The 26,679-nt window shown below is 40.7% G+C and overlaps 1 protein-coding gene across 7 annotated transcripts in view; it reads left to right on the plus strand.

The window, feature by feature from the left end:
- Positions 1-26,679, plus strand: part of LOC119740448 (dynein heavy chain 7, axonemal-like) — a 100,328-nt gene that overhangs the window by 25,905 nt on the left and 47,744 nt on the right. For all 7 annotated transcript variants that reach the window (XM_038215764.1, XM_038215765.1, XM_038215767.1 and 4 more), the window contains 23 exons: positions 824-922; positions 1,315-1,449; positions 2,050-2,163; positions 2,360-2,509; positions 3,328-3,510; positions 4,501-4,680; positions 5,110-5,241; positions 5,366-5,587; positions 6,850-7,047; positions 7,622-7,777; positions 9,660-9,955; positions 10,998-11,214; positions 11,977-12,293; positions 13,310-13,565; positions 14,375-14,493; positions 15,263-15,443; positions 15,567-15,796; positions 16,218-16,407; positions 17,211-17,351; positions 17,849-18,052; positions 19,317-19,459; positions 21,145-21,396; positions 22,019-22,133. In XM_038215764.1, coding sequence (XP_038071692.1) covers positions 824-922; positions 1,315-1,449; positions 2,050-2,163; positions 2,360-2,509; positions 3,328-3,510; positions 4,501-4,680; positions 5,110-5,241; positions 5,366-5,587; positions 6,850-7,047; positions 7,622-7,777; positions 9,660-9,955; positions 10,998-11,214; positions 11,977-12,293; positions 13,310-13,565; positions 14,375-14,493; positions 15,263-15,443; positions 15,567-15,796; positions 16,218-16,407; positions 17,211-17,351; positions 17,849-18,052; positions 19,317-19,459; positions 21,145-21,396; positions 22,019-22,133 — 4,230 coding nt within the window. The remainder of the gene's footprint in view (positions 1-823; positions 923-1,314; positions 1,450-2,049; positions 2,164-2,359; positions 2,510-3,327; positions 3,511-4,500; positions 4,681-5,109; positions 5,242-5,365; positions 5,588-6,849; positions 7,048-7,621; positions 7,778-9,659; positions 9,956-10,997; positions 11,215-11,976; positions 12,294-13,309; positions 13,566-14,374; positions 14,494-15,262; positions 15,444-15,566; positions 15,797-16,217; positions 16,408-17,210; positions 17,352-17,848; positions 18,053-19,316; positions 19,460-21,144; positions 21,397-22,018; positions 22,134-26,679) is intronic.

Raw genomic sequence — 26,679 nt, forward strand, 5'->3', positions numbered from 1 at the left:
TTGCCAGAATTTGCTCCTTCATATTACCAGACAATTTTCAAAGGCCTGGGTCACAGAGAACTTGCAGAGCGTCTACATTTATGAAGAGAATGTAGACAAATTTGCCGTTTGTTTACATTTCACACAACAGCAATATTTTCTGTGTATTTCCAACAATAATTGTAACGATCAAATTTTATTCACAGTCAACATAAGACTGGCGCCGCAGATATACAAGTGGCATTTTATACTGTGGGATATCAGGTCCCACTCTAGTTTCAGAATGACACACATGACTTTCTTAATACAGTGGAACACCACTATACCGAACATCATATTTGGCTCCCGAATTTTTTTTTACAAAATGCACCGAACACTGTTGTTGAAAAATGTCGACAGAAGAGTGACAAGTGACTATTATTTCACCAAGGAATGGAAGGGGAAAGCCACCTATTGCTGTGGTTAGTATGCTCAAAAATTGTGTAACTACATAATTCAATAGAAGTCGTCTTACAGTAACCAGGGCATGTTATTTATTTATTAAAAAGTGAGCACCGGCATATTAGAATCGCTATCACGAACGTTTTCTGTTGGTCCCGTGATTTACATTATAGCTGCATTCTACTGTAGTGCATACGCATTTCTTGTTTTGCATTTGGAAAGAGAGATGATGACTGGGATGACGAACAGTGCATAACTGTTAAATTTGGAGGACTAAAAGTTTGCACCAAAAATTGTACAATTGAAGTATGACAATCATTTCTTTACCTGGAGTTAATCTGTGGAACATCACTCTGTTTATCATTAATTGAATGTTTTTATGGGGGGGGGGTTTCTCTTGCAGTTGAAATACCCAGATGAAGATGAGGATATTTTGATGTTGCGCTCCATCAACGACGTCAACCTGCCCAAGTTCTTGTCCCACGATCTCCCTCTTTTTGCTGTAAGTTATGATTATTATTCATGTTCCATTATCTTTTTTATGAGCTCATCCCCCTTCAAGTAATAATACATTTCTTGTGTGCCATGCAGTGAATGATGACTTGAAATGACTGAATCAGGTTTTTTTTTGTCAAGCAGTTGTTTCCCATATTTTTGTTTTTATTATACGTTTGAAGAAATGGCTCTGCACATAATACACAACAGGGAGCCAGTTGTATTTTGTGATGACGTTTTCGCATCGTTTGGCTAGAGGCGTTGGGACGTTGCTATTGATGCTCATGCATTAGTGACATCACAAATCAAGCGCTAGTTGAACCTCGCTGAACTCACTCTTGGCCGAGGCTATTGAGCCAAACACTAATCACATGTATATTTTGGGTGTTACCATGGCAGGGTATTACTTCTGATCTGTTCCCGGGTGTGGTCCTACCCAAGCCAGACTACGCCACACTGACTGAGGCAATACAAGAGAACTGTGAGAAGATGAACCTACAGATGACAGACGTCTTCCTGGATAAGATACAACAGGTGCGTTGATTTAATAATGCCATTCACCAAAAACAGATTTGATCAATTAGCACTTATTGTATTATATTGTGCTTATTTACTGATGATTCCATAAGACCATATCGTTTTCAGGCCCAAGTGGACGGTTTGGGACGGTTCAGTGACTAAAAGGTTAAGGGTTAATTTTATATAAAAATATTTAAACGGGTTGGTTAAAAAATGCTGTGGTCAATTTTCTGACTAATGTTTGATTAATTTGAAGTGTAGACTGATGACTTTAGATTTGAATGTGTAATGCTCTTGAACATTCTTCACTTTTGTTTTGATTTTGTGTTTTGTTTGTTTAATAAGTAGACTTATTATAAAACAGAGGAGAATTATCAGATAAGTTACATAAGTTGAAAGGTGGAAGCAGTTGTTTATTGCTTGCACAGACTTACCTCATTATCAATGCACAAGATTGTCCTGTACATTTTGTTGTTTTTCTCCCAAAGTTAAAGATTGATTCTCCCGCTAGCTAAACCAGTCTGTCATCTTTGACATGGATAAATCTCTGTCACCTAGCGATTTTACCAGATATATCAAAGTCTGTAATGGCCAGTGTTTTACTGTCTTTTGCAGGTGTATGAAATGATGATTGTCCGTCACGGCTTCATGATTGTTGGTGAGCCTTTTGGCGGCAAGACTTCGGCCTACCGTGTTCTCGCCAAAGCTCTGGGGGACATCACTGAAAAGGTAAAGAAGCAAATGATCCAGCAATTTTAATCATAATAACACATGTTCACATTGATTACTTAAAATCACATGATTCCTTATGCCCCAGTACTAGAAATATTTTTTCAGTTATAATTTTTTCATAAACCTTGTTAATTAATTGTTTTTTCTCCAATTCAACAAAAAGTAAAATGGAAGTTTGTTGTCTTCCTTGCAGGGTCTGATGGAGGAGAACAAGGTACAGATAACGGTCATCAACCCCAAATCCATCACCATGGGTCAGCTGTACGGTCAGTTTGACCCCGTGTCTCATGAGTGGTCAGATGGAATCTTGGCGGTCAGCTACAGAGCCTTTGCCTCGTCGACGGTGAGTTGTCCCATTCTAAAGTGACCAATCCATGAGGCCCAGCCTCATGCTGTTTTGGACCAATCACCACCCCAATTAATGTCAGTCATGCATGCTCTAAAGTCCACCATGCACGACTAGAACATGCAAGTGTGGCACTGAATAGGCGCACATGTTGTCTGTCACCCACATGCTTGTGGGCGGGGCTAAAAAGATCTTCACTGACATAACGTTATATCTATAATATACGACATTTCACTCGCGCATGTGCAAACTCTCATGAACAATGCCATTTCTTTGATAAACAAAACATGTCACACGGTCCTAGTCCAATAGATAGCAGGCTTACAGCATCACGTGGGTTGGTTTGTCCAAAACTCTGTCCCACAATTCATTGCTCATGCGAGATGTCGAACTGGCAAATAACCCAGTGTTATTGAAAACATTCTCGTCCGTTAATTCATTTTCCAGACAAATGTGACCTCTGCAGAAATGAGTCAATTTTGCCTATTTTAAATTAAAGCTTTTGTCAGATATCCATTTCTTGATTTGTTGGTTTTATGTGACATTTTGAATGTTCAATGTTTTTAGTTGAAATGTGGCACAAATATAATCAAATATTGTTTGAAAAAGACTCAAATACTTGAAAAAGAGATACATGTATCATCAAAGAAAGAGGTAAACAAAACACAAAAATTATAACCAAAAAAAAATTTACTTTTGCCACAAAAAGAAAAATTTCTGCAGAGTTACAAATTTTGGAAGATAAAGTTGCGTTGCATCTGTAAAACCATTAAATTGATGGAGTTGATGATTTTTGGGGTCAATTTTTATTGTAGACTCCTGACCGCAAGTGGCTGATCTTTGACGGCCCAGTAGATGCCATCTGGATTGAGAACATGAACACCGTACTGGACGACAACAAGAAACTCTGCCTCATGAGTGGAGAAATCATCCAGCTGGCACCAACAACCAACCTGATCTTTGAACCCATGGACTTGGAGGTGGCCTCCCCAGCTACTGTGAGTGTCTGCCTGCAGTTGACCTTTGACCTATCTGTTGTCCCATGGATTTAATGAGTGGAAAACAGTGAATTTTATCGTGAGCCAAAACAGTTAATTTGTTATCAGGTCATCAATTATTTGATGTACCCCCTAAAGCCCTTTTGGCTTGGATGCATGCTTAACCCTTCAAAATTCCCCACCTTCTTCCACGTAAGACTCGGATACTGCCTCAAATCCTCCAAAATCATCAAACTTACTTCAGAAGTGGTGCGGAATAATTCAGAAGCAGTATCTCTGTGAATGAACATAATGCAAGATGTAGCTCAAGACCTTGACACATCCATCAATAAAAACGTGCACTTCAAAGGCATACTGCCTCAAATCCACCGAAATCCACCAAATGCAACCACTTAATTTTGGAGGATTGAGGAGGGTTAGGGTTGCCTTTGTCTGAAATGAATTTTCTGTAAAGTGGAGAGGTTCTACAATATTTGGCGATGATTTTTTCCCTATGATAAGCAAATCCATGGAATTTGTTCCAATGTCGGTGTTTATCACATGTTTTCTTGGCTTAAAACAGTGGGGGGAATTTTTGGTCCTAGCTCCCTGGATGTCATTCTCGTCCACAGGAAATTCTTGTCCCAGCTGATGCAATTAGCCGTTTTTTACTTAAAAGTATAATTTAGTTTTTAACCCATCAGCAGCTATAGTTAATTGTGTTACATGGTATTTATTCCCTGAAGACTCCATAAAATCATAGAGTGCTCGGGTTGTTTTTTGGTGGTACAGGGAGTAATTGGCAGCGCAATTTGGGGCGGTACAGGGACTAATGTGGTCACATGTCCATTGGGATATGTAAAGTTTTATCTATTGATTAATTGGTACTGGATAAAGGGTTTGGCTTAGCCAAAAGGTGGGCGATGTCTCCTTTACTGCTACACAGTGCCATCAACCACTGTGCGCACAATCCATTATAAGAGTAACATGTATGGTTCCCTGTCTCCACAGGTCTCCCGTTGCGGTATGATCTACATGGAGCCTCACATGTTAGGCTGGCGCCCCCTCATGGTCTCCTGGTTCAACACCCTGCCTTCTTCCTTGACTGATGACCACAAGAAGATCATAGCTGACATGTTTGACCGCATGCTCCCTGCTTCCTTGGAGTTTGTCCGCAAGAGTGGAGTCAAGGTATTAATGAATAGGAGTTAGTGATTATGCTCAAGTTTGAAGTCCTTTGTTTGGATTTTTCATTCCATGGTACATTCAATGAGATCATGTCGAGGGTTGTAGTGGACATGGGGGGGGGGTGCCCATGATTTTGCAAACAGACCCTCTGTGTTGGATGGTATAATAGCCAGGAATTTTATTCCAGTATGCCGGCCGTTGCAAAATTAAGGGGGGGGGGTGGCACTGGGCATCATGTGATTATTGGAGGTGCTGTTCAAAGCTAATGATCCTGGACACTATCAGACAAAAGGTGGCACTCTTCAACAGCAAAAAAACTCAGAAAAAAAGAGACATTATTTTTTAAAGGCATCAATTTCACTTTTAACTCAAGAAACACTTGGATAGGCATTGCTAATCGTCTCGTGTTCTTTGCTGCATATTAATTTTCAGGAACTTTCTCCGTCAAACGACACCAACCTGGTGAAGTCTTTGATGAATCTTATGGACAGTCTTATGGATGAGTTTCAAGATGAAGCCGCTGTCAGCAAGATGGATGAGAGAGAAATCATTTCGTGGATTGAGGTCTGTCAAAAATCCTTTTTGTTTTGTTTTTTGTTTCATTAATTTCACAATTTATTTTTCAGGGTTTTCAGTGGATAACAGTGATTTTGATGTAAAGTGATTATTTTCTATGCTTTATTTCCAGGGCATCTTCCTTTTCTCCTTCGTCTGGTCCATCGGAGCCACCATTGGCGCGGAGGGACGTAAGAAGTTTGACCTTCTCTTCCGAGAGATCATGGAAGGTGGTCTGTCGGAAGAGTCCCGCAGCAAGTTCCACATCATCCAGTTTGTGGACCCTCCCCTCAAGAACTTCACCATGCCCATCCCAAAGGAGGGAAACGTCTACGATTACTTCTTCGTCAAAGAGGTGGGGGGAAAAAATCTGTCAGATTCATGACTGTAAATGGTGTCAGTGGATCCCTTAGATAATTATTGTCACGTCATTATAACTTCGCATCAGTGCAACAAGGCCGTAACTCGATTCTGCAGCAAAGTCGTATCTCGCGCGAATACACTCCATGCAACAAGGTCATATCTCGCATATCATGGCGTCCATTTACTTTGTGTGTACATCTGGGTTATTTTAAGCAAGATACGACCTTTTTGACATTGAAAACTCGCGTTTCATGTACATGACGTCACATGCTATTTAGGAGATACGACCTTGTTGCACGGACGCGACGATAAGTCCATTCATAGTCAATCGTAAGTCAAGCACATGTCTTGACAAGTCAATCACAAATCACTCGTGAGTCCATTTCAATTCATCACATGTCAATCATAAGTTAATCACAAGTCATCACATGTCAATCATAAGTTAATCACAAGTCATCACATGTGGATCACAAGTGGACCACAAGTCAATCTCAAGTCAATCACAAGTCAACCACAAGTCAACCACAAGTCAATCACAAGTCAACCACAAGTCAATCACAAGTCAATCACAAGTCATCACATGTCAATCACAAGTCACTCATAAGTCAGTCACAAGTCATCGCATTTCAGTCACAATGTGATCTCAAAATAAATCACAGATCTTCACAAGTGACAAATAATTCAATTACGGGCCAACCTATTCAATTGAACCGTAACAAGGCATTCCAAAGGCAAAGTATGGTCACAAGGGTTAATTTAATAGGGGGAATCCACATTACCATATGCCATCAAAAGCGTATCATAGAGTAGCAATATTGTTTATGTGGTAGCATGGAAAAAGTCAACCTACTGCATTGAAGGCAGAGTAGATCATTTGCAGCTATCTAAAAAGTAACTGGAAAAAATATTGTTGAAAAGCTTACTTGGTTTAAAGATGGGGATGGCAATATGAGTTCCATGCGCTAACAAAGAGGGCACCCTTTTTCCTAACAACTACGTCCCATGGGCGGGACATTTAGCTGGTTGACGCGCACCGTTCCTTGGGTGTGACGCACGTACACCAGGGGATTTGTACTATGTACACACAATGGTACGGCCGCGCGGGCAGTCGGGCAAGATGGCGTCGGTGGGTCACCCCCAAGTGTACTTCCTTTGCCGGTGAGGGGGTACTTGTGAACAGAGCGGATACTCCCTGTGAAATTATTTTTACTGGCATGCTGTCATCTTGAAGACAAAATCTTTTGCTATCCACAGGGTATCGGTCGCTGGGAGCTTTGGGTGGAGGAAATCAAAGACGCGGCACCCATCCCCAAGGACGCCGTCGCCAACAAGATTATCGTGCCTACTATTGAGACAGTAAGAGCCACTGCGCTCATGAAGATGCTGGTCACTCATCAGAAACCCTGCTTGTTTGTTGGCCCAACCGGTACTGGAAAGTCAATCTACGTCACGGTGAGTAGCAGAACTTTAAAGATTTGAACAATTCTCAGGGTCATCATAATTTTTTGAAATTTAAGATTTCCAAAATCTTTAATCTGCTTATTTACCCACAGTTATTTTGGAACACATGCAAAAAGTGCAAAGCATCTCAAATTTTGTGCATGCTTCATTAATCATAAAATCCACAGTGGAGATTGTAAAAATTATGTTTTAGGCAAAATGCTTTGTTTACTGAGTTACTTAGTTGTGGAAGAAAGACTTCGTTGAAATATTTGTACATTTCTGTGTGTCCCTTCAAGTTAAGGTGTTATCCAAATCAAATCTGTGTAAATATCGTTTTTTTTTTAAATTGGACATTTAAAATTAATTTATTGTTCAATTGTGTTCTTAAACCTACCGTGTGTACATTTGAAATAATTTGCCACAAGCAAGGTGGCATTTTTGTTATAAATGCTAGCATCAGTGCCATAGGCAAAACTTGAGAGGTCATCTAACGGCCTGTCATCAATGAGAAATATCTGTGAAGTTTGAACAACTACTTAATGACCAACTTTGTTTTTTTTCTCTTTTTTTTCTTGTCCTGTAGGATTTCATTCTGACCAAGCTAGACAAGGAGGTGTACAAACCCATCATCATCAACTTCTCTGCCCAGACTAGTGCCAATCAGACACAGAACATCATCATGTCCAAGCTGGACAAGAGACGTAAGGGAGTCTTTGGGCCACCCTTCGGCAAAAAGACAGTAAGTCCAGCCATCAACAGATGAAAAAAGATGTCACTCTTATAAACTGGAAATGTAACATTTGTTGTCATTATGTTGGACTAAAGTGAGTTTCATTGAAATATGAAACGGAGCTTCAAACATTCCTACAGGTAGTTACCATTTTGGCTTGTTCTGAAATATGACACAAAACTGACACCTTCAACATCTAAAACTAATACGTGCCCAGGTGTAGTGCAATACCTTGTTGAACTTGTTATTCAAAGGTTATTACTAAATAGATGTTTGTACTTGTTCCTAACTGTGCGTAATCTTGATACTTAAGGAAAAAGATGAGATGCTATACATGTAGGTCGTTTCAGAGAACAATTACATTATAAAGTCGTGTTCCCTAAGGTGGCGCACTTCGAAACCTACCCGACTTTCCTCGTGTAGTGTTTCCAAACCTCTTTGTTGACAAACCTCAAATTCATGCAGTAAAATACTAGTACTTTTACCTTATTTAAGGCTTGCTATTTAACCTCTGTGAACAATTTTGGTTTCATAAAATTTAATCCGAAATTCAAAAACGGTGGCGTCTGGAAATTGGGCACAAATTGGCGGAGTGTTCCCTAACGTGGCTCACTTGAATAAATCTCGGAAAAATCCAAATTAACATTTAAGAATTTCTGTAAACTTGATAAATTCTGATAAATAATTATTATTTCTACTTACATACCCAGCCAGATGTTTGTCAGAAAATTATTTTCTTTTTTTTCGGGGCATTTTCAAAGGATTCACTTTGCACTTGAAAATAAAATCGGAAAATCACGCCAAAAATACATTTTTCTTCTAACTTTGTTATGGGTAAATAAACTCGCGATTTATGAATAGGAGTTTTTAGAACTTGATGAAATTTCATTTTCTGTGAAGTTTCAGTTAAAAATTTTGCTCTAGGTAGGCGCTACAGGCAAAAAATCAAAGTGCGCCACGTTGGGGGCCACGCCACGTTAGGGTACATCAACAATACTTTGTCAGCACAAGTGTAGTACAATAACTTTTTGAACTTGTTACCAGCAGATTTATGTACTTGTTCTTAAGTGTACGTAATCTCGATACTGAAAAAAAAGACAAGCTGCTTTACACATAGGTCATGTGAGAGAACAAAATACATTTTTAGTTTATTTTTTTTTTTATTAATTTATTTATTTCATACATCATCCAGCAGTGCAAGCGCCAAAGACGGATAGATAAATAACAGTAAAAAAATAAATAAAACGTTTTAATGCACATTTTACTTTTGTCAGGAGGTACTATTTGGAATAGATATATGAGGTAGAAAATGATTTAGTGTTTGGACACTCTGATGGACCGCACTCCCAAGTGGTTAGAAAGTATGCGCTTGTGTCTGATAGGTAGCACACTTCTCAAATTCTCAAAATTAATGTACAATGAACCCGGAACCAACAATTGTGATGCGATCAAGGTAAATGAGTCGTTTGTCGACCATGGTCAAAATTTTTTTATTACAGATTTGAAAAAAGCACAATCTCAGCATTACTGCTGTGAAAACCGCATGGTGATACCACCTTTAGTTAAAAAATTATGGAAGTCGGAACACCAAGAGATGTGATGAAGTGATGTGATGAAGTGGCCCTATTTTGGCCTGTATCTCCAAATGAAAATTCCCGACAAATGCCTCATGTAGCTTGATCGCATCACATTTATCATTCACCCATCTTTTGATGTACATGTTTATCTGTGCCATTATTCACAACCGATGAATATGACAACATTAAAGGCTCCTTGCTGTTTACATTCAGTTTCGGAAATCTTTCATTAGCAGAGCTATAAAATTGGGCCCACAAAGGTTTACTGCTTTTTGTTTGAATTCTTAGGATTGTTTATACTCGTGTTACCATAGATTGTGTTTGTGGATGATCTGAACATGCCAGCCAGGGAGGAATACGGCGCCCAGCCCCCCATCGAGCTGCTTCGCCAGTGGATGGACCATTGGAACTGGTACGACATCAAGGAGTGCGCAGCTATGAAGCTGACTGACATCCAGCTGATTGCGGCCATGGGACCGCCGGGCGGCGGCCGTAACATCATCACCCCGCGCTTCTTACGTCACTTCAACACCGTCACTATCAATGAGTTTGACGACGACACCATGGCTACCATCTTCAAGCGCATCCTGAACTGGCACATTACTTCCAGGTAAGGCTTGGTGAATTATGCGTTCCACTTACATGAACATTGCTAAAAGATGCAGTGTTTTTAACGACTATACAGTATGTCCCCAAAAAAGTGTCCATCTGACTATTTTTGAAATAACTACCAAACCATGAAGTCAATTTTGAAAATTTTGGATTGTGCAGATACTCCTTATCCTTGCCTAATTGATTATAGCAACATTTTTTTGGAGGCTGTCTTCTTCTTCTTTCGTATGATTTGCTGACCACTATACAATTTCGTGCAGCTGATGTAGCCATGTGACAGTCTCCGGGGTTGGAGGCTGTGACCAAGTTCCTTGCCTTAATGAATTTCAGTGCTGTGTTATGCAAGCTGTGTAAAATCCTGCATGTTGTGAAAAGGGCTGCGGTTTGGATTGGAATCTTTTGCCTGGCTATCAGTCATCATGGCAAGACATCAGTTTAATGCTCAAGGGCAAATGATTCCAATCCCAATCCCAAACCACATCAGCCTTTTTTCACAACATGCAGGAACTTGGTCACAGTGTCCAAAAATGTTGTTGTGCTCAATTGACCATTGTGCAGTGAGGCGTGATGGAAATAAAATGAAACTCGTAGGCCAAGGACAAGGAGTATCTGCACAATCAAAAATTTTCAAAATTGACTTCATGGTTTTGTAGTTATTTCAAAAAAAGTCAGACGGACACACCTGTGACGGCACAACACGTATGGTCACGGCAGGACTCAAACCCACAATCTCACGATCATGAGGCCTGGTGTCTACCGCTAGACCACACGTGCCCTCTAAAGGGGACATACTGTAGAACCCAAATTACAAGTGTGCATGCATTTAAGCATTTAAGAGTAGTTGAAAGATTCTCAGATAATTTGATGGTCCACCCTTTATAACTCTTGATGTTTAACTTGTACTCCATCTCTACAAAGCCATACCTAGAATCATAATAATGTTAGCCCTGTGTCCCCCTCACCTGAATTTCACGAGCTATTTGTCTGCCTTTCATGTTATTCCTTTAATACCATTGAATCTCTCCTCTCCCCTATTTCAGAGGTTTCGGCAAGGAGTTTGAGGCAGTAGGCAACCACATCGTCTATGCCACTACCCAGGTCTACAAGGCCACCATGGCCAACCTGTTGCCCACCCCGGCCAAGTCCCACTACCTCTTCAACCTGCGTGACTTTGCTCGCGTCATCCAGGGCGTCTTGCTGTCGGTGCCGGACTACTGTGAGACGCCGGCCGTCATGAAGAGGCTCTGGGTGCATGAGGTATGATAGACTTGACCCCCTTGCAAACTTTTTAACCTCAGCTGATTATACTAATCAGATATTGATTAAGGAATCGGATATAGGTGTTTTGTTGCATTCACTTTTAAACCGAGTTTTGTATTCGTCAGAAAATGTGCTGCCTGTACATAACACTCTGTTAAAATAAAACACAAATTGTATTGCTGATATAGCGCTTTCAATCATATTAACTATCTCAGAGTGCTTTACAATTATCCCCCGTTCTTCAGGCCACGAGACCACGCGGCAGCCGTTATCAGTGCACTTTGGTCTCTACCCTCACATGTTCTCATTCATACTCCTGGGTGGAGAGAGGTAATTGTGGTTAAGTGTCTTGCCCAAGGGCACAAACACATGTTCCTGGCAGGGTTTGAACCCATGCGCCATCGTGCATGAGTCAACCACCGTAACCACTGGACCATGGCAATTCCATAAAGTCTTTAAGTATATAAAAAATATGAATTTGAATAAAAAATAAAAGAAATATGTAACAACTTACATTCCTCTATTGCCAAATAACAAACAAGTATGAGACCTACAACTCAATGGTTGAGTGCCTAAGACGTCTGTACTAATAAGCAAGAAGTTGGGGGAGTGAGATCCTCTTGAACAGAACTCATGCAGAGTTATGTTGATAAGGTCAAAGCCCATATCAGAGTTAACGTCTCCTGATTGGAAACTCCATTGAAAATCATTTCCACGTATGTGATGTCAAACCTTGAGTCTTGTTACCCACTCCCCAAGGTGTTCCGTGTCTACTATGACCGTCTAGTAGACAGCAATGACCACGGCTGGCTGGTCAAGTTCATGCAGGACGTGGTCTCCAGCCACCTTAAGGAGGACTTCAACCAGCTCTTTGCTCACCTGGACTTTGACGGAGACGGCAAGGTGGTTGAGGATGACTTGCGCAGCTTGCTCTTCTGCGACTTCACCGACCCCAAGAACGAGAACAAGAACTACATCGAGGTCATGGACGTGGAACAGCTGCGTAAGATTGTGGAGGGCCACCTGGATGAGTTCAACGCCCTCAGCAAGAAACCCATGAATCTTGTCCTCTTCAGGTATGGAGAGAATATATTTTTGATACGGGTAGTATAGGCATGGCTTTTGCAGAATTTAAAGAGAATAGGGCTTTTAACACACTCTCATCATTGCATTGATAGACCTTGGCCCAATTTCATAGCGCTGCAAAACAGTAAGCAGAAAAGTTGTTCTTACCATAGCAGAAAATCATGCTGCTGCTTAAGCACGGTTTCATGGCATGGATTTGCTAATGGTTGGGCGTGCATGGAGATTTTTCTTTTGTTACGTCACTGATTTAAGCAACTTTTTCCTCTGGTTAAGCATACTTTTGCTGTGCTTACTGCTTACAGTTTCTATGAAATAGATGGAGGCTAGGTAAGCATAAAATTGGCTGTTAAGCAGCGCTATGAAATGGGGCCCTGACAGGGCCAGTTTCATGGTGCATGTCAATGCTTAGCAAAGTGTTTATGCTAACTCTGAATGTATTCAAAAGTCAGAGTCCTTTTGTGAAAGCACAAGTGCTCAGAACTACATTGTCTCATTATTCAAGCCTAACTCCTACTATTAACTACTTTACATTTTGGTATATACTTTACATTTTGGTATACTCATTGCCAAAGGACTAGAATACAATGGAATGTACAAAATAGTGTTGTTGATTTAAAGAAATGATTGAATCCCCGAACAGCAGAATTGGCCCCTACATGATCTGGTGAGGAGGGCTGTCTTGACAAGTAACAAGAGAAAAGAGTGGGCACTTTTAAGGCATACGGGTAACCAGATCATGCATGAATCTGCAGTTCTCGTGGATTGCATGAAACAGGCAAACATTTTGGGAAGTTTTTCAATGTTCATGCTAAAGGAATGCTAATTCTACAATCCTTCTTTAAGTTTGGTTCTCAGTGTTAGAGGGCCACTCTGTTTAAGAAACCTGTGGTGCCTTGTATGACTTGCAGCAAAAAAAAATAATTTGTTTGAGCTGCCTTCCCCATTTTGTTGAATATTTTGACTTGCCCTTCAACGCCATCCACACAACCTCCTTGTTGCACTCCAGATTTGCCCTGGAGCACGTGTCGCGCATTGCCCGCATCATCAAGCAGCCCAACGGCCACGCCCTGCTGGTAGGCGTCGGTGGCAGTGGCCGGCAGTCCCTGACTCGTTTAGCGGCTCACATGGCCGAGTACGAGCTGTTCCAGGTAGAGATTGGCAAGAGCTACACCATGATTGAGTGGCGGGAGGATCTCAAGATGATCCTGCGCAAGAGCACCGAGGGGGAGCAGCACGGGGTCTTCCTATTCAGTGACACACAGGTGAGTGGAACCTTCGAAAGTTCTAGAACCTTTGACATGCCGTGTAAATTACCTGAGTGTCTTGAAGTTTTGCAAAGATGCCCCTGTAAACTTGTGTTATGTGGAGTGACCGATGCAAGTGCACTGAGGGAGAGTAGTAGTTAAATACAGGGGAGTGGAACCTCCACAAGTTCTAGAACCTTTGAACTAACTTATAAAGCCGTTGAAGGTACTTGAATGTCACAAGTTTCGTTAATATGCGTCTATCAAATAATGCAATTTGAAGTGACATGAGTTGTTTCTATTCAGTGACACACAGGTGAGTTTAAAGTTTGCAGGTTCAAGAACCTTTGACTTATTTTATAAAGTCCTTGAAAGTCTTGAACATCTTAATCTTTTGTTCACGAACACACCTTTTCAGCCCTTATTAGTTGCAAAGAGATTTTAGAGACCAAATTCCCCCCAAAAATCTAGAAAAGTTCTGGGAGTCTTTGGTAGTGCAATGACAATAAATTTGACCTAGTTAACCTCAAATTACTGGAACGCCTTCTCTGTTGTGAGCCTATACATACATGTAGATAGACTATAGTTTCATCATTGTCATCCTTTGCATACAATAACAGTTTGGAGGGGGTCAGATCATAATCTTAGCAATGGTTTTACGTGTACTGTATTGACTAAATGGCGCAGGCTATTACTGGAAGCTCATCTTCACTCAAAACATTTCAAAGTAAAAGAAAAGATACTTCTATTTTTCGTTTCAAATTGTATGAATCAAACCCAACTTACAGCAATAATGATTATCTCTATACTCATTACCAACTTCTTAGATCAAGCAAGAATCCTTCTTGGAAGACATCAACAACCTGTTGAATGCCGGTGAGGTGCCCAACCTGTATCCTAACGATGAGAAACAAGAGATATGTGAGAAGATGAGGGTGCTTGACAGGTGGGTATTATCCAATCAGAATAACAGGCCATTTATCAAACCTCGGCTTGTAACCCAGCTGTGGATACAACCCTGTCTGCTGAATGATTTTAGGGGCCTTTGATGCTCAAACCCGAATCCAAGTTGGACCTGATGCTGAGTGAGTCATATTAGGGTCCTCAAATAACAAAAAGTGAACACTGGAGCCTAGACTGGAATCAATGCCAAAGTTTGGTAAACCCTTTTAAATAGGCTCTTGAGGAATCATGGATCTTCATGTTTTCTTTAAACATTTTAACCCTAGAAACATATTGTAATCACTGGCTTTATGCACATAAGACATATTCTTTGCATTTAACTTGTCTTGGATCTGAAAAGGAAAGAGTGTACAAATTTGTATACTAGTCCACTTTAACCCAAGAAGTTACTTTTTTCATCCGGTATGAAATCATAATCATACGTATTTTATACTTTAATTTGTAAAATGCTGAATTTTACCATGTGGGAAATTCCAGTGGTATGGAAGAAAACGTAATGTCCATGACAGCGGTGTCAGAGCACAGCCTCTTCAAACCTGAAAATGTATATTTCAAATCTTTTACATCCATCATCTAGTAATGGTCAAGGTCATTACAGACTTGTAATTGTGGATCATTTCTCTGAGTCATTAATTATTTATCATGGTTCATTTGCTCTGTCACAGACATCACATTTTCGTCCATAATGCCGGTGAAATACACAACTTTTAGCATTCACTGAATACCAACTCCCAAACGTTCTTGATTTGCAGGCAGCGAGAGAAGTCCAAGCAGACCGACGGTACGCCTCTCTCCCTGTTCAACATGTTCATTGAGCGTGTGCGTGAGCAGATGCATATCGTCCTGGCCATGAGTCCAATCGGAGACGCCTTCCGTAACCGACTCAGGAAATTCCCGTCACTGGTGAACTGTTGCACCATCGACTGGTTCCAGGTAAAGAGAATCAATCGCAGAAACCGAATTGGTTGAGGTTACCTTCTCGGTCTCTTCAAAAGTAAATCACAAGTCCATTCACCATTTGCCTCTCTCATCTCTCTCTCTCAACCCCTCCCACAGTCTTGGCCTGAGGACGCCCTGCAGGCCGTAGCGACCCGCTTCCTAGATGACGTGGAGCTGGACGACGATATCCAGCAAGGCTGCATCAGCATGTGCAAGCGCTTCCACACTACCACCCGCATTCTGTCAGAACGCTTCCTTAGCGAGCTGGAACGACACAACTACGTCACGCCCACATCTTACCTGGAGCTGATCAGCACCTTCAAGTCACTGCTCGGCAAGAAGAGAAAGTAACGCCACACAACATTGTTATGTTTTTTTTTTAACCTGAAACGGTCCTAGTACAAATGCATCTGAACAATTTGGGAATGGTGACTACCCATACCAAGTACTTGTTGTCAAAGAATTCTTCAAGCAGGGAATTAGTTCATTGGGTATGGAATTGATTGCCATAATTTCAGAGAATTCAAATGATCAGCCATGATGTATAAAAGTGGAGAACATTGACATTTTGACTACTAACTACTATGTTCAGTGCCTAGCGTTTTTTTCAGTGCCTCACATATATTTGCTTCACAAAATTGGCCCCTGCAATCAAATAAACAAGCACACTATAGACTTAGTACACTGAATACTTGAATACCGTGTAGTACAATGTAATTCAAATGCTAAAAGGTTAAAAGACACCGTTCTCATACTGCTTGCTTGCAGCATCGTCTACCGCAACAAGAAGCGTTACGAGGTGGGCCTGGACAAGCTGCAGAACGCTGCCTCCCAGGTGTCTACCATGCAGCAGGAGCTGGAGGCACTGCAGCCCCAGCTGGTGGTTGCTAGCAAGGAGGTGGACGACATCATGGTGGTCATTGAACGCGACTCAATAGAAGTGGCAAAGACGGAAAAGGTAAACACCGCATCGTGTCCATTTTGAAATGAACATCTCACAGCAGGATGACAATCTAGACATAGGGGTAACGCCAATCCTCCAGGGTATTTTGTCTAAAAAGCTCACGTGCAACGCTTGTCATGGTGAGAAGTCTGCCGAGCATAAACAAGGTCCAATTGGTTAAAAATACCCCAAAGCAAACTGCCTCAGAGTCTGTGGTTTTCAACTGCAACAACTCCGGCAGTGTCTCAGAATCTGCAATCTGTGCACTGGTGTTGATGGCTCAATGCAAAACACAGTCCTACAGACTTTTTAATACACCTGTTGCATTTTTTAGCATCTGGCAGGATTAGATTTAAAGTTAGTGTAAACAAATTTCAAAGAGTATGATGTCCTTCAACGAATAAATTGGGGTTGTTTTAGCATTAGAGGCAATGATTCCTGGAATAAAATAGGTTTTATGTTGTGCTCGTTTCATGCTGTATCCGAAGTTAGACTGTTAATATTGCACTTATAGCAATTTGGGCACAACATTGATGATAACATTCAGTGCTGGGTTGTGACGGCAATGTGTGTTGTGGATATTGACTAAAGTCCGACTTGAATTGAATTTTTTTTTTTTTCATTCAATGTGTCATTGGAAAGTTCATATCTTTTGTAATGCTAACAAAAAGCAATTCAGTATTAATATTTTTTTTTACGTTGACACATCCAAACAGTATAGAAAGTTTTCTTTTTAAGGAAACAAATTTTGCTGTCGTTCTCCCTGTAGAACTGGCCCCTTATTTTGTTCACATTTCTCAACCTCTGTCCAATCGCAGGTCGTGAAAGCTGATGAGGAGGTGGCCAACAAGCAAGCCATGGCAGCCAAGGCCATCAAGGATGAATGCGACGCTGAGCTGGCTGAGGCTATACCCATCCTGGAATCTGCCCTGGCTGCTCTGCAGACACTCACACCACAGGTACAGTAACAAAGAAGATAAAGTGAACTCCATTTACAAGAACCCCCTCATCGGTTACAAAAGGACAGTCGGGGAAGACCATTGGGAGGGACATTCGGACGTATTGCTGATGACATCTGAAGCTCATGCAAAGACACTTTGGGTTTAAAATGAGCTGTGCATCATATGCACGTGCACCAGTACACGCATGCTGTGCCTCTCCTGCTCAGGCTTATTTCTGTCATTTGAAGGCATTACAGAATTTTGCACATACAGTTAAAAATTGTTCATACACACTCTCACAACCAATTTGGACTATTATTAAAAAAACTTGATTAAATAAAAAAATAATCACACATTGTCTTATACCCATCTATGATTCAAGCTTCATGCTTAAAATTGTATTATCTGACATACTATCACCGTTATGAAGAACTTACGAAAAAGACGGAGAATCGTCGCCACGATATTGGTGAATATTTTGATCAGGAAAAAAATGTGTCTTGTCTTGATAACAGGACATCACAGTGGTCAAAACCATGAAGAGCCCACCCGCTGGTGTCCGGCTGGTCCTAGAAGCCGTCTGCATCCTGAAGAACATCAAACCCGACCGCGTACCGGACCCTTCGGGCTCAGGCAAGAAGATTGAAGACTTCTGGCCTCCTAGCAAGAGACTGCTGGGAGATATGAAGTTCCTGCAGTCACTCCATGACTATGACAAGGTGAGTGGGAGGGATTTATGAAATATCGGCTTGTGTTCCATCCAGCTTCAGGCTACAGGTTTAGAATTCTATGCCGGAGGCAAAGTCGCAGAGGGAGACGCAGCCTAGATTTCGTAAACTGCATTGCTTATTTGGGTTGGGAGGTGATTGAATAATATCCTCTTGTAGTGTGAATAAGGAAAAAACAATCTGGAAACAAGACTAGTTATTTTCCCACTGTTCTCTAGGTGATACCTTCTGTGTTTAGTGAGGTGACTGCAAACGGACGGGATTTTTTTTTTTTCATATTGCCATATCACTAAAAGTCAATATCTGGTGTATTTTCATTGCTTTTGAACATAGTACCATTTAAATCCTATGCCAGAGGCAAAGTCGTAGAGGGAAACGAAGCCTAGATTTCATAAACTGCATTGCTTATTTTGGTTGTTGGGAGGTGATTGAATAATATCTTCTTGTAGTGTGAATAAGGAAAAAACAATCTGGAAACAAGACTAGTTGTTTTCCCACTGTTCCCTAGGTAACACTTTACTGTGTTCAGTGAGGTGATTGTAAATGAGCGGGAATATTTTTTTTTTCAGCAGTGGATGTTGCGGCCGAATTGATTATTTAGAAACACATGAATTAAACGTGGCATCTTTTCAGTGTTCAGTGAGGTGGTTGCAAATGGGCGGGAGTGTTTTTTTTTTTAAACAGTGGATGTCGTGGCCACATTGATTGTCTAGAAAATATGGATTAAACGTTGAATCTTTTCGTATTCATTGCCACATCTGCAATAAAAGAATTGTAGACTTGAAAAAGTTATTTTCTTTTTAAAGAAAGACATGTGATTTTTAGATCTATTGCTTCAAACAAATCCCCCTTCTCATTTGATTAAACAAATAATAATAATAACATCTGTGGTTTTCACTTCTTGTGTCTGATAAAAAAATATGTGATGATGTGTGTTTGTTCATGATAAAGAGATTTTTATATTTAGAGTAAGCAAAGAGCAACAATGTTTTTATGCAGAAGTAAATAACAAAATCAAAACGTATTGTATTCATAAACTTCATTATGAATACAATATTAATTAAATAGGCATCAAAAGAATGAAACACAAAAAAAATGCAAATCTGAACAAGAAAATTTTGATCAAAGGAATTATCTTAGAATGACTTGTTAAAGGATGTAAAAGTGGTACAGGAATAAAATAACATACGGAAACAAAAAACAAATATTAGACAATAGAGTATCAACGAAATGAGATTTTGGTGGTTTTTTTCAGGACAACATTGCACCTAACATCATCAAGGTGATTCGGACCAAGTACGTCACCAATCCGGACTTTGTTCCTGAGAAGATCCGAAACGCTTCCACGGCTGCTGAGGGTCTGTGTAAGTGGGTCCGGGCCATGGAGTCATATGATAAGTAAGTATTGGAGCTATAACCCTATGGACTCTGTGCATGAACGATAGAGGGCGCTGTATGATTACTTCCGAGAGTCCCATTGAGGGGACACAACATGTACTGGTTCCTGTGCGCATGGTGCAAAGTATGCACTAATTTTATCCTGAATGTGCACACACTATCGGTGGGAAATATCAGAGATTTCAAAATCTGGTTATCCTAATTTTTTCAAACCAAATAACGGTAATTTCATGTCCCGGAAGTTCCCATTCAACTAGTTAAAATTCAACAATATGCAATGCCCTCCAGTGCTGGAATGGTGAAAAACTGGGTGGGAACTCTCTGATCAGTCAAATGGGCAGGCTATTCCTGGACCGAGAACACCACTAGCGAGTGAATGCAGTTACATGTACAAGCAGAGACTATCCGCTCCGTTCACAAGTACCCCCTCACCGGCAAAGAAAGTACAGTTGGGGGTGACCGACCGACGCTATCTTGCCTGACTGCAATTCATTTGCCGCGAAGCGCGGCCACTGTGTGTACATAGTACAAATTCGCTGGTGTACGTGCGTCACACACAAGCAACGGTGCGTGTCAACCAGCGAAATGTCCCTCCCATGGGATGTCATTGCTAGGTAAAAGGGCGCCCTCTTTTTCGGTGCACGGAGCCCATAGAGGAAATTAGGGCATGTTCCAGTTTGGTTTTTTTAGCCTGTGTCACACCAAAAATGGAGGCCTTATTTTTTTTTTAAGGTAAGGTTGGTTTTGAACATTTGGTTTCCAAAATCCACACCGAAGAGTGGAATTCAAACCGAATTTTTTAAAATCTGGATATTCATCCCATCACTAGCACAAACCTGTAGCGTTTTCACGTCATGCGTCAGGGTTATCTGCAGGGAGTTTTGAATGTCTCTCCCAGTGGGCTCACCCAACTCTCCTTTTTTTTTAACTGTTGACGGGGTACTTGGTCAAGGAGCCCATACAGAGATAAATGCTCACATTGTCACTTTGGTGATGGCTCAGTGGGTTCATCTTGAAATGTGGTTTGAGTGTGCCGGCTGATAGTTCGTTGTTATTTCTCAACGATCTGACTTAAGATCTGACTTAAGGTATTCCTCCCTGCGTTTGCTTCTAATCAGGGCCCAATTTCAAAGCACTGCTTAACAGTAAAAGTTGTGCTTACTATAGCAGAAAATCATGCTGCTGCTTAAGCACTATTTCATGCCGTGAATGTGCTAACGGTTGCGCGTGCATGGAGATTCTATTGTTACGTCACTGATTTAAGCAAATTTTTCCTCTGGGGTTAAGCGTGCTTTTGCTGTGCTTACTCCTTAACAGTCTCTATGAAATAGATGGGGGCTCTGTATGCACAAAGTCGGCTGTTAAGCAGCGCTATAAAATTGGGCCCTGCCATGGACATCTCCAAAACATGTACAATGTAACTTTAATATGATGAATGGTTTAATATCAACAGTGATATCAGGCTGTTAGTACCATATGTGCAGTGTACAAATGTACGGAGAAATTTCCAAATAAAACATTAAAAGTTACCAAAAACAACAAAGCAGCAAAATTAAAAACAACCGATGGAGGATGGTCTTGTACCTTACTTTATTTCAACCTTTACAAATAATTACGTTTTTCAATTCAAACTTTGCATACTGAATCCCTTGTATAGAAAATCAATTTTTTCCTCCAACCAACAGAGTGGCCAAGGTTGTGGCGCCCAAGAAGGAGGCCCTCAAGGCAGCCGAGGCAGAGCTGAGCGTTGCCATGGGAGGCCTGGAGAAGAAACGAGCTGTGCTGCGAGAGGTCCAGGACAAACTCAAGAAGCTTGAAGACAAACTGGAAGCCAACAAGAAGAAGAAGATTGACCTGGAGAACCAGGTAGACCTGTGCTCTAAGAAGCTGGACCGTGCTGAGCAGCTGATCGGTGGGCTTGGTGGTGAGAAAGACAGGTGGGTTATTAATATAACAAGGCCTGCAAGTATTTAAATATTCTTTTTATTCAACTTTAATAATAATACAAAGTATTTATATAGCGCTTTACAAAGAGCAAAGCGCTTAACACACATCCACAACAACAAAATAACAGAAAGAGAAACAGACACAACACGATTACGACTGGACTTGGAACAAGTATGTCTTAAGGAGACGTTTGAATACAGGCAACGAGACCGCCTCTTTTTGCTCCTTTTTTGGTGTTGTGATTTATTGAACGGCTGATTTAATTTGTGCATGTGCTAACCTATCCCACATTAGAAAGTGTTTCCTGTATGGAATTTGTTTGGGTTTTAGCTTGAGAATTTACACCTTCTACAAGGAAGCCTTCATTTTCACACTGGTTTTCGGTTAATCTGACACAAAAATGTAATCAAACAACCAACACAAACAATTGATTAAAGTTTTTGGCTATTTCCCAATCTGTGGCATTGTCTATAGCATCAGGTCTAAAGCTTTAGGTCACAGAGAACATAATGACCCCTGATATGGCTCAATAAAATTCACGCACACAAAATTGATAAATCGGGTGTAAATTTGAATATTTCCAAATCTTTTTTTTTTCTTTCTTTTTCGTAGATGGCGTAAATCGGCGGCAGACCTTGGTGAGCTGTACATCAACTTGACGGGTGACGTCCTCATTTCCTCTGGCCTGGTGGCCTACCTAGGTGCCTTCACTTCAGCCTACAGACAGGTTAGTTAAATCCCTCTGTTGTAAGTGATTACCAAATAATTCCTGCATTTTGTGAATATGAGGCCTGATTCAGTTTTTACACACACTAGGTGGTTTACAATGTAGGGCAGAGTTGTGATGACTCGAGTCAATGACTGGACTTGAGTCCGACTCGAGTCACAATTTTTGGTGACTTGACTCGACTCGGGTCCCTATGGGAAAATGACTCGACTCGACTCGAGTCACTGCGAGCAATGGACTCGACTCGAGTCCCTCATCAGAAGACTCGACTCGACTCGAGCAAAGGCCAATAAGACTGGAGTCCCAAAAATAAAAGCAAAACTTTGCGAAAAGTATTTGCAATGACTTACAGTGCAAAATTTATGTTCACATCACTTTGCGAATACAGTGTGATACAGCAGCTGCTTGTTATACAATGTGTCACAGACTCCCACCTCATGGTTCTAGAATGCACAAAATACTATACTTAAAAAGATCTTGGATTTGAACGCCGGCTAAATTTATGCCCTCCTTTTATAAATGTTGGTATATAGTGTACAAATATTCGTGACTCGAATTAACTCAAGCTAAATATTTGACTTGACTCGACACGGCGACCTAATGACTCTACTCGACTCGAGTGACTTCTTTAAAATGACTCGACTCAACTCGAGTCACAAAAATCAGTGACTCATTACAACTCTAATGTAGGGTGTCTTTTACTGCCTAGCGTGGCTGTGCACATTAATTATGAATATGCTGCACGGGAAGTTGACGTTGATACAGCAATGGACAGGCACATCAATCACGGGTAATGATGCGAAGAAAAGCACTTTTTATCTGATGATAAATAATGCCACACGAGAATCGATGGTTTTACCAGAAAATGTATTGACATTCCAAGTGTGTTGTTTGTTTGATGTTTGCCCATAATGCTTTTGTAATGAAAATACTATAAACAGTGGATTTACAAACAAGCCACAGTTATACCGTGGCACACGTCTAAAATCAGGTGTTGTTTCGGATCTAAGCTGCATTTAATGATGTTACTTTTTTCCCATTTTTGGCACTCGATAACGCAATCTTTCCACTATTATAGTGACTACTGTTTGGTCAAATTGACCCTCAACAAACTGAGCAAAGCCGAAAGACAGGCCAATCTTATGGATTGCGCAAACTTACTTGGCATGGCGCCAAGGTCAATCACGTAGCGCTCCAGCCCTTAGATTAAAAGTATTTCTTGCCACCAAAAGTAGAATGCCCCCATCCCCATTTGGAGTACAGTGAATGTACTTCATCGCATTCATGCGATAAAATGAATTTTCATCGTTAGAAATTTTGAATCGCATTTTCACGGAACTGATCAAAAGTGACCATTAAAAAATGACTTATATTTTTATCTCAAGGCTGTTCAACAGTTACACGTATTTCGACATCTGCAATGTACGTGCAATTTTTTCACCTTCCACATTTTATCCTTCAAGAAAAAAGCCTCATTTAGGCCCCCCAAAAAAGTCTCCGGTTTCTGGTATGCGCGCGCGTCGTCGTAGCCATGCGCGTCGGCAAAATGAAAAAGTTTTTTTTTCAATGAAAGATGATGTCTCAAAACCGCCAAACTCACTGGTTTGACTGGAATTCTGCTGCTGCACAATTTTAAGGTGTTTTTAGATTGGGTTATGGTCGAGAATAAGCTTTATGTGGCCTCTCTGGACTCCCATACATTTGCACTTAGTTTAGTCGGGCACCATTTGCAGTCATCAGCCGACATTTGAAGCAAAAAAAATCAGGTAAAAAAAAAAAAAGCCGCATCGCCGCACCACTTTTTGGGTAAGCTCCATACCAGAAACCGGAGACTTCTTTTTTTGGCCTTAAGGCAGAGAGGTCCAAAAAAGTCCCAAATTTGTTTGGGAGAAATACTGTCTACATGTGATGACAGATGGCTTTTGGGTTGTCAAATGACCACTTTCAAGTAGGCAAGCTTGCTCTTACAGCAAAGCAGGTTGTCAAACATGGTTAAATAGTAACTCAGGGACTGATGCATCATTGGGGGGGGGGGATTGGTTGTATTAACCAAGGTGGACAAATCAGTGACGGTAATCTTCCCCCTGTTTGCAATTTGGGCTCGGTGCCAACCACCCAGTGTGCAAATGTGCGTCACTTTGCATCTGATGGCAGCCTATAATTGCACTCTTGTGTTTGTAGTGCCTCGGCAAACAATACAATTATTGGCTTGCAGCTTATTACCTTTTTTGGGAAAGCATTGCTGCTGACGCACTCCGCATTCTTCGTCAAATGTCATCATATTAGTAGATTCAAAGCACTAAGATTTTACACTCCAGGTCACAGATTTCAGGGTTGTTCATGATCATCCCCCACTCCTTGGCACAGATTTACATATCGGTACATAACTGCTCCAGATTTGATTCTTCGGTAAACTGTCATGTTAGTACATGTTCCCACTATCAACATTTTGTGGGATCTTCAAAAATATATTAAGATTTGGGGGTTTTCGTGATCATGACAAAAATTAAATTCAATCAAAAAAAAATTAAATGGCGATTTTGTACTTTTACACTGTTTTCAATCTTTGTGTTAAAAAAATGATGTTTACTTTATTCCCAAGACTCGTTCAGTATATTCTGTATGCGTGTACATGTATCTGTGTATTGCCGACTTTCAAAAAAAATTTGCACATAAAGTCCTCATTATGCATTGTCCATTCTAATCCGTACCATGGACTGTATATCTAGCCATCTAGACTTCAGTACCTCACATCATGTGCTGCCTGTGCTTTCAAACTGGAGTCAGTGGAACACTCCAAGTTCACACGATGTAATTTATTAACAATGTCCAGACGTCTTCCTGTGTAAGAAACTGGCATTTGAGTGTTGTAAATTGCAGTCGGCAGTCAAGGAAGGCTTCATGTCCAAATAAGCAGGACTCACTTCACAATGTAGGAAAGTGTCTTTTTGTCACCGCTGTGTATCAGTCCTGTTTTCTTTTGTGTGGGAGTTGTGTGTACCTGTACACGTCTGTACACGGTACATCAATCAACTACACAGCGTGTGTCAGTGCCGCAAATATTAAACATGTTAAAGCCCGAGTCCATCATTTGCAGCTATCCAAAAAGTGACTGGCGTAATTATTGTTGAAAAACATACTTGGTTGAAAGATAGTAAGGGGACTAAACTCCCTGTGAAATTATTCTTTATGGCAAGCTGGCATTTTGCAGAAATCAATGAAAGAAGGCCTTTCGAACGGTGCTTCTTAAGACGCACCGTAGGAAATTCAAACTAGTAGTTCGTTTGCTATAATTCGGCGAAGCGCGCGCAAACATTGGCACGACGCACACATGCGCGCGGTTGCTATAATTCGTCGGATCGGTGCGCGACATCGCATAGCTGCAATCGGCTCAGTGAGAACGTGTCTCGGACGCTGAATTCAGGCCCAATTCAAAACATGATTCAGCAACTTTTGATTTGAAATCGAGATCCTAGAATGTTGTTTTTCTCGAAAAATGCAGCTGAAGCTTAGCTGAAACTTCATCAGATTGGTTGTTCAGCATCCTTCTTCAGAAATTGAGCACTTTTGTTGCTTCAAACGAACAAAATGTACAAATTACAAAGGATGGACTATACCTTTAAATGGCCTGTGCAGTGGCATATTCGTAACTAATGTACGTAATTTAAAGTTGTATTAGTAAATGTAATCATAAGCATGTGTGCACCATACTGTTCACCATTTTCCAAGCAATGTTGAGGGACTGTTTCATGGCCCCACTATCAATCGCAAAAATGTTCCAGTGAAGTTAAATTTCCATACTATAGTATGTATGAACACATTTCGTGAAAATTGTCAAGATTAGCTCAAGTGTATAGTTACCTGAATATAGTTGGCACTGTTCAATTCTAGGGTTTGTTTGGTGTTTTTTGTCTTTTGGGGAGGAGGGGGTGTGTTTAATTTCTCTTTTTTTTAAGGAAGTGAGTGATGTCAAGAAAGGTTTTTATTTTCCTGCTGGGAAAACGGAAATTTGAAAGGCTCAAATATGACGTGGTATGTCAAAACCAGGCATATTTGGGCAGTGGTACGAATGCAGAAACAGCTGCAACGAAATTGCAACAAGTTTGAGAATTGTTTAACTTGTGATGCTACGAATGTTTAAACTGTTCTGTAAAAGTGACACACTGAAATTTCGACAAAGGCCTATTTCTCATTTTTGACATTTTGGACAGTATGATTTCAAAATTTCATAACTTTGCTTTGGCATATATCCAAATTAAAAAAAAAAAAAGCGGCCTTTGAAAGATCAAGGTCAATATTTCACTACTGTTGAACTAACTCAAAATTTTGCCATTTTCCAAATGTGCCTGATTTTGACAGATCATGTCACAAATGTACACATATCTGCCAAGTCTAAAAAATTTGTTTTAAAACCAAATTCACAGACATACATGTACAAGTTTGTATTCAGTATACAAGTGCATCGTATGCCTGCTGCAAACCAGATTGGATTCATAAATCTTGATTTAACGAACACACACGCCTTTCGGGGGAAGCACAGTAGGCA

This window comes from Patiria miniata, unplaced genomic scaffold (genome assembly GCF_015706575.1).
Source record: "Patiria miniata isolate m_02_andy unplaced genomic scaffold, ASM1570657v1 HiC_scaffold_5, whole genome shotgun sequence".
In the NCBI taxonomy this organism is placed as follows: domain Eukaryota; kingdom Metazoa; phylum Echinodermata; class Asteroidea; order Valvatida; family Asterinidae; genus Patiria; species Patiria miniata.